Source organism: Limanda limanda, chromosome 6, assembly GCF_963576545.1.
Source record: "Limanda limanda chromosome 6, fLimLim1.1, whole genome shotgun sequence".
NCBI lineage: Eukaryota > Metazoa > Chordata > Actinopteri > Pleuronectiformes > Pleuronectidae > Limanda > Limanda limanda.
The window spans coordinates 2247556-2260000 of NC_083641.1; the positions used below are offsets into that span (position 1 = coordinate 2247556).

A 12445-nucleotide genomic window follows, 5' to 3' on the forward strand; every position below is an offset into this window, starting at 1 on the left:
CTGTACTGGTTTCAATAAGGGGTACTGAATTTTCTTGTCTGATATTTGCTGAGCTTACAGTGTTATGCACACTCCTGTAGTAGCATGAAAACTGGGACATGTTTTGTTTTGATTCTCAATGTTGACTGATTTGGGAATATGGAGAGAAATAAATTATATTTTCAAGAGTCTGCAGCATTGGTGTTGTGTAGAGTTTTGTGAATTTATTGTCTATTTGCACTTTTTCTGTGTACTTCACTTACAGGACTCTAATCACTGAGAACTGTAATTGCTAAAAGTGTTTTAGGTTAGCAACAGCAGTGTTTAACTGGTTCAAACAGAATTAAGTCATATGAAACGTGTGTGTTTCATATGGTATCAAAATATGGTTTTGACAAATAAGTGCATCGTTTTTGCAAGAGTGTTTCATTTTGCAAAGGATCTGAGGTGTTCTGCTGATTGTGTGTGTGGTTGTGCTAATTGTGTGTAGAGTTTTGAAACACCGGGCCCTGTTTTCAAAATCGTGCTTAAGCAATCGTGAAAAACTGTAATAGCTCTTCACTGGCTAGTCACAAATTTGGCCTGTTTGCGGTTTCCACACATGGAATACAGTGGATTCATCATAATTCTTTTCTAAGAAAAAATTGTCAAAAAGTCACGAGTTAAAATGAGAAAGTTGCTTTAAATCATAACGTGTGATAGCTCTCTGTGGGATAATCATCAGTGGTGACATAAATAATATTACACATACTTATTTGAGCCATTGTTAATATAAAACTATCAAGAGATGATGGTTTAAATCTTATGTTCTAAAGACTCATCTGCAATTTGATGTGGCAACTTTAATTAGCTGAAGTGGCTGTTAGTCGGTCGATAGTACTGGTAAACTGATCTCATCCCGGCTCCCAGTGGGAGTAAAAACTAATTCATGCAAAACATGATCAGGGATCTACAGGGTTATTAAACATATTCTGATATGTTTATGTGATTGTGTTTCTTTTAGCGGCACAATGACACAGGAAAATTAGTAATGATTTTTTTTATTGAAGCATACATTTACAAGACAACCTCACACCAGTGAGTAAAAGGCCTTTTTAAAGGTGCTGGGCAGATAAATACATCGGTTTAATTGCACATGTGAAGTGATGCTGCTGTGTGGTGTGAGGCACACTGCTCACAGAGAGAACACTTCATCTCCAGCCTGAGCTCAACCTGCACAGTACAGACGCTGCACTATAGCAAATACATGAGTTACTTACATAGCTGTTCAGTGTACATGATGCATGTTAATTATGCAGACACTAACATCAGACTGAGCACATGACAGGTATCTTTCAGTGTTTATAATGGAGTGACTTCAGATGAGCCACGTTCATAAAGCCACAGCAACAGACTGGATGGTTGTTTGTGTAACCTCATAAAACACACTGAAAGCAGCCTCAATATCAACCACTCATAAAAGTTTAAAGGTTTTCATCCTTATAAGGTTGAGCTCATAGTAAGAAAACAAACTTTTCATATAAATAGTTAAAAAGCCTGTTAAACGCTTGGTTACAGGTGAGTTTAGTCTGTCTGGTTTCCATTTGTCCCTTTCTTTAACAGACCAAATCTGTTTCAAACATTCCAAATGCTTTTTGGACAACAGAAGCAGATCTTCTTTGTTAACTGATGGCGTTAATACTGATCCTGGACGTAATGACCAGTGTCCCGGTGTCTCAGTGAGGCTGGAATGTCTTGGCTAAGTCCTCCAGCAGAGACATTAACTTCAGCTCCTCCTGGGGGGAGCTGTGGGACCAGGCCAGCGGCAGGTGGGTGGGCACCATCTTTCGGTCTGAACACAAACAACACGCACATGTTAACATCAAAGTCTGTTTGTTGGCTCAAATACATGTTTTAATCGCTAGTATGCTTCTAATGTTAAGGGACACTAACTTGTACATGGTGTCACGGAGCAGACGTGTTGTATCAGAGGGTCAACATTGATGTGGTGTGTGTTTAAAAGGCAATAAAGGTCATGTGACATCAAATCAGGTGCAAGCACAGGATTCATTTTCAATCCTCATCACCAATGGCAACAAACTCAGCCAATCATCTCTCTTGAAGCTGAGACCCAACACACACAGCAGGGTTTCTGAAGGGTTCACCAATTTAAATTCTAGGCTTTTTAATGCCACACAAAATACAACGTAACACCTGTTTTAAGACCACTTGGTGTATGATTAAAAGCCAGAGAAGAATTATTTATGAAAAAAAATTAAAGTCATCTCTGCATGAGATTCAATTTGAAAACACCCTCTATTCAAAGGTGGGTATATCTTAGCTCTGCCTCCCAGCAACTTGTTCTAAAAGCATTTTTTGAATTTCCAGGGAAAGACACGTCACCAGAACTTTGAGGTGAAGATTCTCCTAATTGTAAACAGTATATAATAATAGTTTCTATTGAAACTATCAATCAGATTAATACGACCTGGATTGGCTGCAGAAAATAAACCAATGACAAATGGTTAATTTGCATAAACCGTTAATTAAGAGATGTCTAATGTCACAGCCAACAAGCAGATAAGAAACTTTTTACTAATAATCATTTATGCCAATGACAGAAAATAGAACATTTGGAAAACATTTGGATATAATAAATTAAGATGTTTTAATTCTGTTCTTTTCTAAAGCAAGTAATTAATTGAACTGCCGATCTTGTACATATACATCATCAGAATTTCTAGAAGTATTTCAATAGAAAACGTTCAGTGTATATTACTCTGATGCCTTGATGTCTAGATCTGAATATGTGCATTACTGGATCATGGGTTTTCAACTTGCAGGGGGATGCAAACATTTACATTTTCATAGTTGCCGCATAAATAGAAGCAGGGAGGTTGATCAACTTGCTGCGATTTTTTTAAACAAGGACATCAGACATAACTGCCTCATAGTTAATCACATTAAAGGATGAATACAGTATGTTTATGTCTCTCTTGAAGTGTTTTTTGTCTGCTGTGCTCCAGCCTCAAGTCCACTGGGGTCTGTGTGTGTGTGTGTGTGTGTGTGTCAGTATCTGGCACCAAGAGCAGTCCACTCCAGCTGCAATGGACACAGGCCAAACACACACACACACACACACACACACACACACACACACACACACACACACACACACACACACACACACACACACACACACACACACACACACACACACACACACACACACACACACACACACACACACACACACACACACACACACACACACACACACACACACACACACACACACACACACATACACACCATGCCCCCCCATCCAACCCACAGCTGACAAACACATAATTCAGCCAGCAGTCCTCAATACTGACCTTTCTCCCCATTCTTAAGGTTTTTTGAAGTCTTGGATGATTTAAATTTGACCTCTCTCTGTTTTGTGAAGCCTTTCTTTTAACAAGTCCATATTAAACAAACTTACACACACACACAAAGCATGTTTAAGTTTGTTCACATTTTGCATCATACCCTGATAGAAGCGCCCACTAGGGTTTGTGGCTGTGGCCTCAGAGACAGCCAGCCACACCACGGTGTCAGCCCCCTGCTCAGGGGTTCGCAGACTCTCCTTCATGGAGCGATGGAAGTCTGGCATGGCATTGGCCACCGCTGGGGCAGAGAGACAGAGTCAATTTTGTTCTGTCAAATATGTCCAAAGGGTGGTGGCAGTTAATTCAAAGTATGTGTGAGTGGACGGTACCTGGGGTGTCCACCCAGCCAGGATGCATGACGGAGAAGTGGATGCTTGTGTGAGTCTTTGCCAGCTGCTCTGTCAGCACCACCTGCTGCCTCTGGAACACACACACACACACACACACACAAACACACACACACACACACACACTGTAAGTAGGGAAGGCACACACATCCCTTTGACATGCCACTGTTAGTTGAAACCAAACAGTGACATCACATAAAACAGGATTTATCTGACATTAACTTTTGAAGAAGAAGCTCTGTGTGATGTTTTGCACTGAAACTTCTATTTGTCAGATTTATGATCTAAATGCAACATGTGTGCATTTGTCAATTTAAACCTTAAGCTTCTTCCAGCGTTTTCATGCATAATTGAATTTGATAAAAATCACACCATTATTACTTCTGAGTTTTACAGTCATTTATAACAAGGGGAAACCAAAAACTCATCTGATTCATGGATGATCTCTAAGAACAATAAAGGGCTCAGCTGCAATAACTACTGCAAACATCTACCCTGCGTCTATGTTTTTCTCTCTACATGAAATTAAACTGTCTGTTTCCTGAGGACTGAGCGTCTCTGCAGTGCATTAACTCACTGATCTGTGGGTTCAGGCTCACTTCTTACTTTGTGCTGGGCGTAGACCATGGTGCCATCGTAGCGGCCCATGTCAGACTGCAGGTTTCCTGTCCGGAGCTTCTGCACCAGCATTCCCCCTGAGGACACGCTGATCTGAACGTGAAGGAAACAGGTCCTGTTGTCAAATCTCATTCCATATTATTTTTGAACATCCTGTCGTTTAATCCTCACTTACATTACAGTGTTGCATAGTTCATTCACAGATATTACAGCCAGTAAAAACTTTGAGGTACTTAATTACTTTCATGAACTTGGCAAGGATTACGTTTTCACCTCTGTCCATTTGAATTAATTGAATCATTTTTCAAGCAAAATAAAAGATTAAAAAGAGTAGTATAAAAGATACAAATATTAAAGGAGATGAAAGAAATAAAAAAGGATGATTGTATAACAAAATTTGTAAAGTTTAAAATCATAAAAAATAACAGAAAATATAAAATACATAGCTATAGAATAAGTACGACTTTAATTTCAATTCACAGTGAAACACTTTGGTCTTTCCTCCACTTCATTAATCTGACACTTGAAACTGCTAATTTCTTTGCAGATTCAATGCAAAACCTCTGATCAGCTAATAATATATGATTCATTTTTATCATAGAGATTATTGCTTCCATATTATGCAGCAGTAATAATCAAGTATTTTATAATTGTATTAAATAACTCATTGACATTGGTCATTACTTTGCGTTATGACCTTCTAATAATCTTTTTGTGTGCGAGTGACAACCACAGTGATCATTATAAAAGAGAACACTCATCCAGGCCATCTCTTGTTTTCACTACAACCATTGGGTAAAAGCTATCGGAGCGATCATAGCACTCATTTATTTTTGAGTCTACCTTGGTCTGTCGGGCCTGGGGACAAACTGTGTGAAGGTCAGACTCACCACTCTGGGTTCTGCACTCTTCTCCAGCAGAGGAATGAGACTCTTGGTGAGGATGTAAACACCTAACGGACAAATGAGGAGGAGAGAAAGAACACTTTTCACATCTATCCCAAACTTCCTCACACCTCATACACTGACCTTCCACTTACCAAGGACGTTGGTGGCGAAGCTCTTCTCAAGCCCCTCAGCATTCACATCCCTCTGACCCATGATTGCACCTGCATTATTGATCTACAACATAAATAAGTAGTTCTTCTTTCTCATACAAATGGACGCATGCAAATAATAATCTGGTTACGCATTAATATTGTCATATATGAAAATATATAACTGATGCCACTCACCAGTACATTTAGGGTCTTGTACTTCCTCTTAAATGCCTCAGCAAACTCCCAGACTTTCTTGGTCTCAGACAGGTCCAGGATGTGGACATAGACCTCCTGTAAAGACAGCAGACATTTTCAACTATGAATAATGTCTCGTCTGGGGACACAGAGTCGATCTGAAGGTTGTTCAAAAAACAAATCTGTTGAGAAGTGACTCATACTGTACTTTATTTCCCGTCTCCTTCACAATGTCAGCCCTAGCCTCCTCTGCCTTGTCCTTGTTCCTGCAGACCATGTGGATGGTTCCGCCTGCGACAGAGACAGAATAAATATCATTCTCACATAATGTGTTGTACCAGCTGAGGTCATATCTGCCAAGCACGTCTTCACTTGCCTGTGATGAATCCAATTTGATATGATCACCGTATGAGCTACACTACCAGAATATAAAGAATGCTTGGATTTATTTGTTTTTTCTCACAATAAATGAGCCTACCAAATCAGACCGGTACATATATTATCACAACAGGCCCAACAACCTTATTCGGTATATGAATGGATATAAATATATAAACAAACTAAATTAATTAATAAATAGATGAATAAATTATTTTGAGTAATTTCCTTAGGTTATTAGCGAGCGAAATATAGAATAATAAAAAAAATAGTTGATAGTCTTGTGCAATTTGTAATAGAGCCACAAGTATGTACTGTAGACCTGTTTCATACCATCACATGCTGTACCATGTGTAGTATAATTGTTTTATTTTTTATATTAATATCATTTTCTCTTTCTTTTCCATTTAGAAAATGTGTTCATATATGAGTGTTTGAGTAAGCGTGGTACCTCTCTTGGCGATGGCCATGGCGGTGGCTTTCCCAATGCCACTGTTGGCTCCTGTTATCATGAAGGAGCGTCCAGCCATGGCCACCTCCAGGTCCTTTTCCACAAACTGCTTGGAGGTGGACAAGAAGGCGCTCCTGCAAGACAGCATTACCCTTCACTTTATCAGCTGCCTGATTATCTGCACTTCTGTACCACTCACATCCATCAATACCTCTGCATCCCTGTGTGTGAGGTACAAGTATAACCTAAATCTGTGTGGAGAGTCACACTATTCAGACTCCCCATAATGTAAATCATTACATTATAAGGTAAAGACGCTCTAAGGAGAGGATGACGTCAGGTCAAGGGTTTATGTTTGACAAATATCAGTTATGGTTAAGGTGAGAGAAAGTACACAGAAAATAAATGTAAATCCTCTGAGGTGTGTGTGTGTGTGTGTGTGTGTTTGCGTTTGCGTTTGCGTTTGTGTGCGTGTGTATGTGCGTGCGTGCTTGTGTGTGTGTGTCTGTGTGTGTGCAGGTTAGTGTTTGAGGTCAGCCTGCTGACTGTATTTCACTGTACAGATACAACGAAGGAGAGAGGGTGGCATCATTTCTGATGAGAAGGGTTTGGGATGTTGGGATGAGACGACTTACAACAGCATCTGAGTGTGTGTGTGTGTTTGTGTGTGTGTGATACGTGGCACCAAGGACCTCAATTCACCCCATTGTCCTTGATGCCATTGTTGAGGGCAGCAGAGGGGAGGGGTACAGGGGACAGGGAGATGGGTAATACTGAGGTTAAATGCCCGCTCTGTTCACTGGTGTCATGCAGAGAACTATTAGTGCAGGGTCAGAGCGGGTTGCCGGGCGGCTCTCTGTGAGAAAAGATAACACAGAACAAAGGGGAGAAGGGAAACAATCACAAAAGCACCTCTTCAGACAATTTGGCTTGTGTTAACTGATGAGGGAAGATGCTTCAGGGCTGCAACACATCAGATTTCACCGACAGAGCTTCTAGAGCCTCGTTGTGTTTGAACAACCATCTTCTTTCATGTTTCATAAATCAATGATATTGGCAGTGGCCGTTCAACGTTCAGATATCGGCTGCTGCTCTGGAGGTACAGCGGGTCGTCCACTAATGAAATGGTTGGTGGTTTGATCCCCGGCATCTCCAGTCTGCATTCCAAAGTCTTTGAGCACAATACTGAACCCTAAACTGCCACTGACAACTGTACCAACAGTTAGAGAATGAATGAAAGTGTGTGTGAACGGGTGACTCTTACCTGTACAGTAAAGAGCTGTGACTGACTAGAAAATAAACTGTTTACAATTTATAAAATTCATTTATTTTCTGTTGGCCACCTTATTTATTATTTCTTGCTTCTGCTCAGTTAATCCTTTCACATATTTCTTCCAGTTGAACTTTTGTTTGTTGTCTTGAAATGTAAATGCCTGAGAGCAGAAGAGCTTTTCCCTGGTTTCCCTGGTTCTCTCTATCACAGACAATGAGTTTGATTCTATGACATTTTTTCACTTCAAATAACTCAGTGTAGAATCTTAGTGTATGGACATTTGACTCAAACATAAAATGGAGGTAAAAATGTACCTATAGAATGAAACAAACCAACAAGTAAAGAACTAAATTTTTCTATTCTATGTTCAAGTTAAAAATCAAGTCCAAATTTCAGATGTCTTGTTAAACTTTTTAAACATTTTAAAGATACAAGTGCCACATTATATAATTCTGTGTTTGTTCTGATATTCGTTCTCTCTCGTTAGAATCGGAAACACAATGACATTTTTTTTATGAAAGCCACAAGACACAAAGGCAGAAAATGACTTGGTTTGACATTAGGTTAATGTTATTTTCAGTCAAGTTAAACCATTACGTAGACCATTCAAACTTTACATTCTTCTGCATATAGAGTTTCTTAGAGGATACTGAAGTAACAATAACTATTTTTCACACACACACAGACCCAGTTGAAAGTCCACAGACTCTGCGGTGATGATGAGTCTCAGATAAAGTCTTCTTACCTGGTGAACTCGGTCATTCCCTTCAGGAACCAGGCGGAGTTGCGGTACAGAGACATGGTGTCGCGCACTGAGCTCAGCTGGCTGCTCTGCTTTTACCCTGAACACTGACCACGTGGAGCTCTGCTCTGTGAACACACACATCAGGACACCCACCAACCCGGCAGCCAACGGAGGGAAGGATGCATTCATTAGTTCACTCATTTCAGCCACACACACACACAATATCCTGTATCCTAAGAGTTCTTCTCATATGATTGAATTCCCTGTAGGCTTAGTCTGGATTGTGATAGGACATGTTATTTTATATGCAGTTTGTTCTTGTCTCTGAGTTTATCAGCGGATGATTTCTCCTCTCTAAGGCCTCATGCTAAAAAAAAATATATTCAACAGGAAACATGTCTCATATATGATAAATAATAAAACATACTGTCACGGTTAGGATGGAGAGATGGACCCAAATGCAGAAATTATAAAGTAAAAGGTAATTTAATTAAATAAGTATTTAACAAAACAAACAAAACATTAACACTAAACAGTTAACAAACAAAACACGAGGCTTACGCGGGGATACAGGAGATCAGGAGATCATGAAAGCACCATGGAAGGCAGGAGGGAAGACGAACAAACACCGCAGGAACACAGGACAGACAACACCGCAGGAAAAACAGACAATCCGACAGAGGACAAAGGGAAGACAGAGGCTTAAATACACAGGGAAGGCAGGGGCAATTGAACACAGGTGAAACACATGAGGGCAGAGCTGACAATCACAGACAGGAAGTGAAGACGGAAACAACACACAAGGAACACAGACTACAAAATAAAACAGGAAACAGAAACAGGGTGTGCAAACATGAAAACAACTAGAACACACACACACAACAGAGACTTACTAAACAGAAAACACCTTTACAATTAAACATGCACTAAAGTGCCAGATCCTGACAGTACCCCCCCCTCAAGGGCCGGATACCAGACGGCCAAAAAAAAAAAAAAAAAGAGCCAAGACGGGTGGGAGGAGGGGGGAACCGGAGGAGGGAATCCGGGACACGAACAGAGTCCTGGGCAGAGTTCAGGGGCTCAGGAGGGCGGCACCGTGGCCGCTCAAGGGCAAAGTTCTGTGGCTAGGGGGGGCGGTGCCGTGGCCGCTCAAGGGCAAAGTTCTGTGGCTCGGGGGGGCGGCGCCGTGGCCGCTCAAAGACAGAGTTCTGTGGCTCGGGAGGGCGGCGCCGTGGCCGCTCAAGGGCAAAGTTCTGTGGCTCGGGGGGGCGGCGCCGTGGCCGCACAGGAACCGAGTTCTGAGGCCCCTCATGGACTGAGCACCGGGGGGCAGCCCTCAGCCCCGGACTTGGTGATAGAACCGGAGTTGCAGCAGCTCGGACCTCTGACGCCGGAACCGCTGTGACGTCTCTGGGGAACCTCCGGCGCTGAAGAGGGGCTAGCACCGGCGCTGTGAGGACCTCAGACGCCGGAACCAGAGTGGCGTCTGCCGGGATCCTCCCGCGTGAGACGGGGACCGGAGCAGGCACGGCGAGGACCTCAGACGCCGGAACCAGAGTGGCGTCCGCCGGGACCCTCCGGCGTGGGACGGGGACTGGAGCAGGAACTGGAGCAGGCACGGCGAGGACCTCAGACGCCGGAACCAGAGTGGCGTCTGCCGGGACCCTCCGGCGTGGGACGGGGACTGGAGCAGGGACTGGAGCAGGCACGGCGAGGACCTCAGACGCCGGAACAAGAGTGGCGTCTGCCGGGACCCTCCGGCGTGGGACGGGGGCTGGAGCAAGGACAGGAGCAGGCACCGCGAGGACCTCCGACGCCAGAACCAGGGTGACGTCTGCCGGGACCCTCCGGCGTGGAACTGGGACAGGAGCGAGGACAGGAGCAGGCACCGCGAGGACCTCCGACGCCGGAAACAGAGTGGCGTCTGCCGGGACCCTCCGGCGCGGGACTGGGACAGGAGCGAGGACAGGAGCAGGCACCGCGAGGACCTCAGACACCGGAAACAGAGTGGCGTCTGCCGGGACCCTCCGGCGCGGGACTGGGACAGGAGCGAGGACAGGAGCAGGCACCGCTAGGACCTCCGACGCCAGAAGCAGAGTGGCGTCTGCCGGGATCCTCCGGCGCGGGACAGGAGCAGGGACTGGAGGTGGCTGGCTCCCAGTTGAGGCTGAAGATGGCTGGGGCCCAGTTGAGGCTGGAGGCGGCTGGGGCCCAGTTGAGGCTGGAGGCGGCTGGGGCCCAGTTGAGGCTGGAGGCGGCTGGGGCCCAGTTGAGGCTGGAGGCGGCTGGGGCCCAGTTGAGGCTGGAGGCGGCTGGGGCCCAGTTGAGGCTGGAGGCGGCTGGGGCCCAGTTGAGGCTGGAGGCGGCTGGGGCCCAGTTGAGGCTGGAGGCGGCTGGGGCCCAGTTGAGGCTGGAGACGGCTGGGGCCCAGTTGAGGCTGGAGGTGGCTGGAACCCAGTTGAGGCTGGAGGTGGCTGGGACCCAGTTGAGGCTGGAGGTGGCTGGGACCCAGTTGAGGCTGGAGGTGGCTGGGACCCAGTTGAGGCTGGAGGTGGCTGGGACCCAGTTGAGGCTGGAGACGGCTGGGACCCAGTTGAGGCTGGAGGTGGCTGGCGCCTGTGAGCCTGCTGCTGGAGAGTGAGGCTTCTGCTATGGATGCCCGCTCTCCAACGTCCACCAACCACAGCAGAACCCTTCTTGAAACTGCGGGGACCACCAACCGCAGAGCTCCTCCACAGGCTGCGGGGTCCACCACGGGCCAGACGGGTTCCCTCGAAGGGGTTAGTGGATGGGGCTGGAGGGCTGCGCAGTGTCCTCAACCGCTCCTGAACCTCCAGGAGGTAGGGGACGTAATGGCTGACCAAGGGACGATCTTTCAGCCAGGCCTCCAACACCAAGATCGCCTCCAGGGTCTCAGCAGTGTCTGAACCTTCCCCCTCCAGCTCAGACACCAAACAATCAAAATAATAAACTCTTTCACTCCAAAAACTAATCTCTGCTGGGTCCATATTATGGTCGGATTGTACTGTCACGGTTGGGATGGAGAGATGGACCCAAATGCAGAAATTATAAAGTAAAAGGTAATTTAATTAAATAAGTATTTAACAAAACAAACAAAACATTAACACTAAACAGTTAACAAACAAAACACGAGGCTTACGCGGGGATACAGGAGATCAGGAGATCATGAAAGCACCATGGAAGGCAGGAGGGAAGACGAACAAACACCGCAGGAACACAGGACAGACAACACCGCAGGAAAAACAGACAATCCGACAGAGGACAAAGGGAAGACAGAGGCTTAAATACACAGGGAAGGCAGGGGCAATTGAACACAGGTGAAACACATGAGGGCAGAGCTGACAATCACAGACAGGAAGTGAAGACGGAAACAACACACAAGGAACACAGACTACAAAATAAAACAGGAAACAGAAACAGGGTGTGCAAACATGAAAACAACTAGAACACACACACAACAGATCTTACTAAACAGAAAACACCTTTACAATTAAACATGCACTAAAGTGCCAGATCCTGACACATACAGGCTACCAAATGGAAACATAATGAAACAACACCCATGTAACTACTAGTTACACCTCCTACACAAATCAGCTATTCTATTACAGTTTTTTTCGATTGCTTAAACACTAAAATCAAAAGTATTAGACAATTATCAAAACCTTACACTCAAGGAGCATAACATGAGCCCAGATCCGCACAACTATAAGCACAATTTCAGCTTCACACTTTTTGCAAAACAATACACACAGTGATTTGCAAAACACTAAACACACTTGTATACATTAGACACAGAAGTATATGAAGATGTCACTTCCTTGCAATTCCTAAGCACTGACTGTCAAATGATCACCCCTATGAGCCAATTGGTTAAACACAGCCATCGGGTGTGCAAACACATGATTGCTTAATTTTAGACACACCAATCAGGTTAAAGCACTATACAAATGCAGAGTTCACCTGTTTTCAACCAAAATGGAGCTCGT

General features: G+C 44.4%; 1 protein-coding gene across 1 annotated transcript; it reads right to left on the reverse strand.

The window, feature by feature from the left end:
• Window positions 1-1694: 1694 nt before the first annotated feature.
• On the reverse strand, window positions 1695-8552 carry dhrs12la (dehydrogenase/reductase 12-like a). Its single transcript, XM_061073577.1, has 10 exons — window positions 8436-8552; window positions 6418-6551; window positions 5797-5879; window positions 5589-5684; window positions 5394-5475; window positions 5245-5306; window positions 4343-4447; window positions 3719-3809; window positions 3490-3627; window positions 1695-1810 (listed from the first exon to the last, which is right to left on the reverse strand). The coding sequence occupies exons 1-10, from the start codon at window positions 8489-8491 to the stop codon at window positions 1695-1697; spliced, it is 963 nt and encodes a 320-aa protein (XP_060929560.1). The 5' UTR covers window positions 8492-8552.
• Window positions 8553-12445: the final 3893 nt, after the last annotated feature.

Excerpts from the sequence above, each read along its gene's own strand:
- dhrs12la (XM_061073577.1), bottom strand. The coding sequence starts at position 8,491 with ATGTCTCTGTACCGCAACTCCGCCTGGTTCCTGAAGGGAATGACCGAG. Across the intron at positions 5,307-5,393 it reads CTTCGCCACCAACGTCCTTG|GTGTTTACATCCTCACCAAG; the intron begins GTAAGTGGAAGG and ends TTTGTCCGTTAG. Across the intron at positions 3,628-3,718 it reads TGGCTGGGTGGACACCCCAG|CGGTGGCCAATGCCATGCCA; the intron begins GTACCGTCCACT and ends TCTCTGCCCCAG.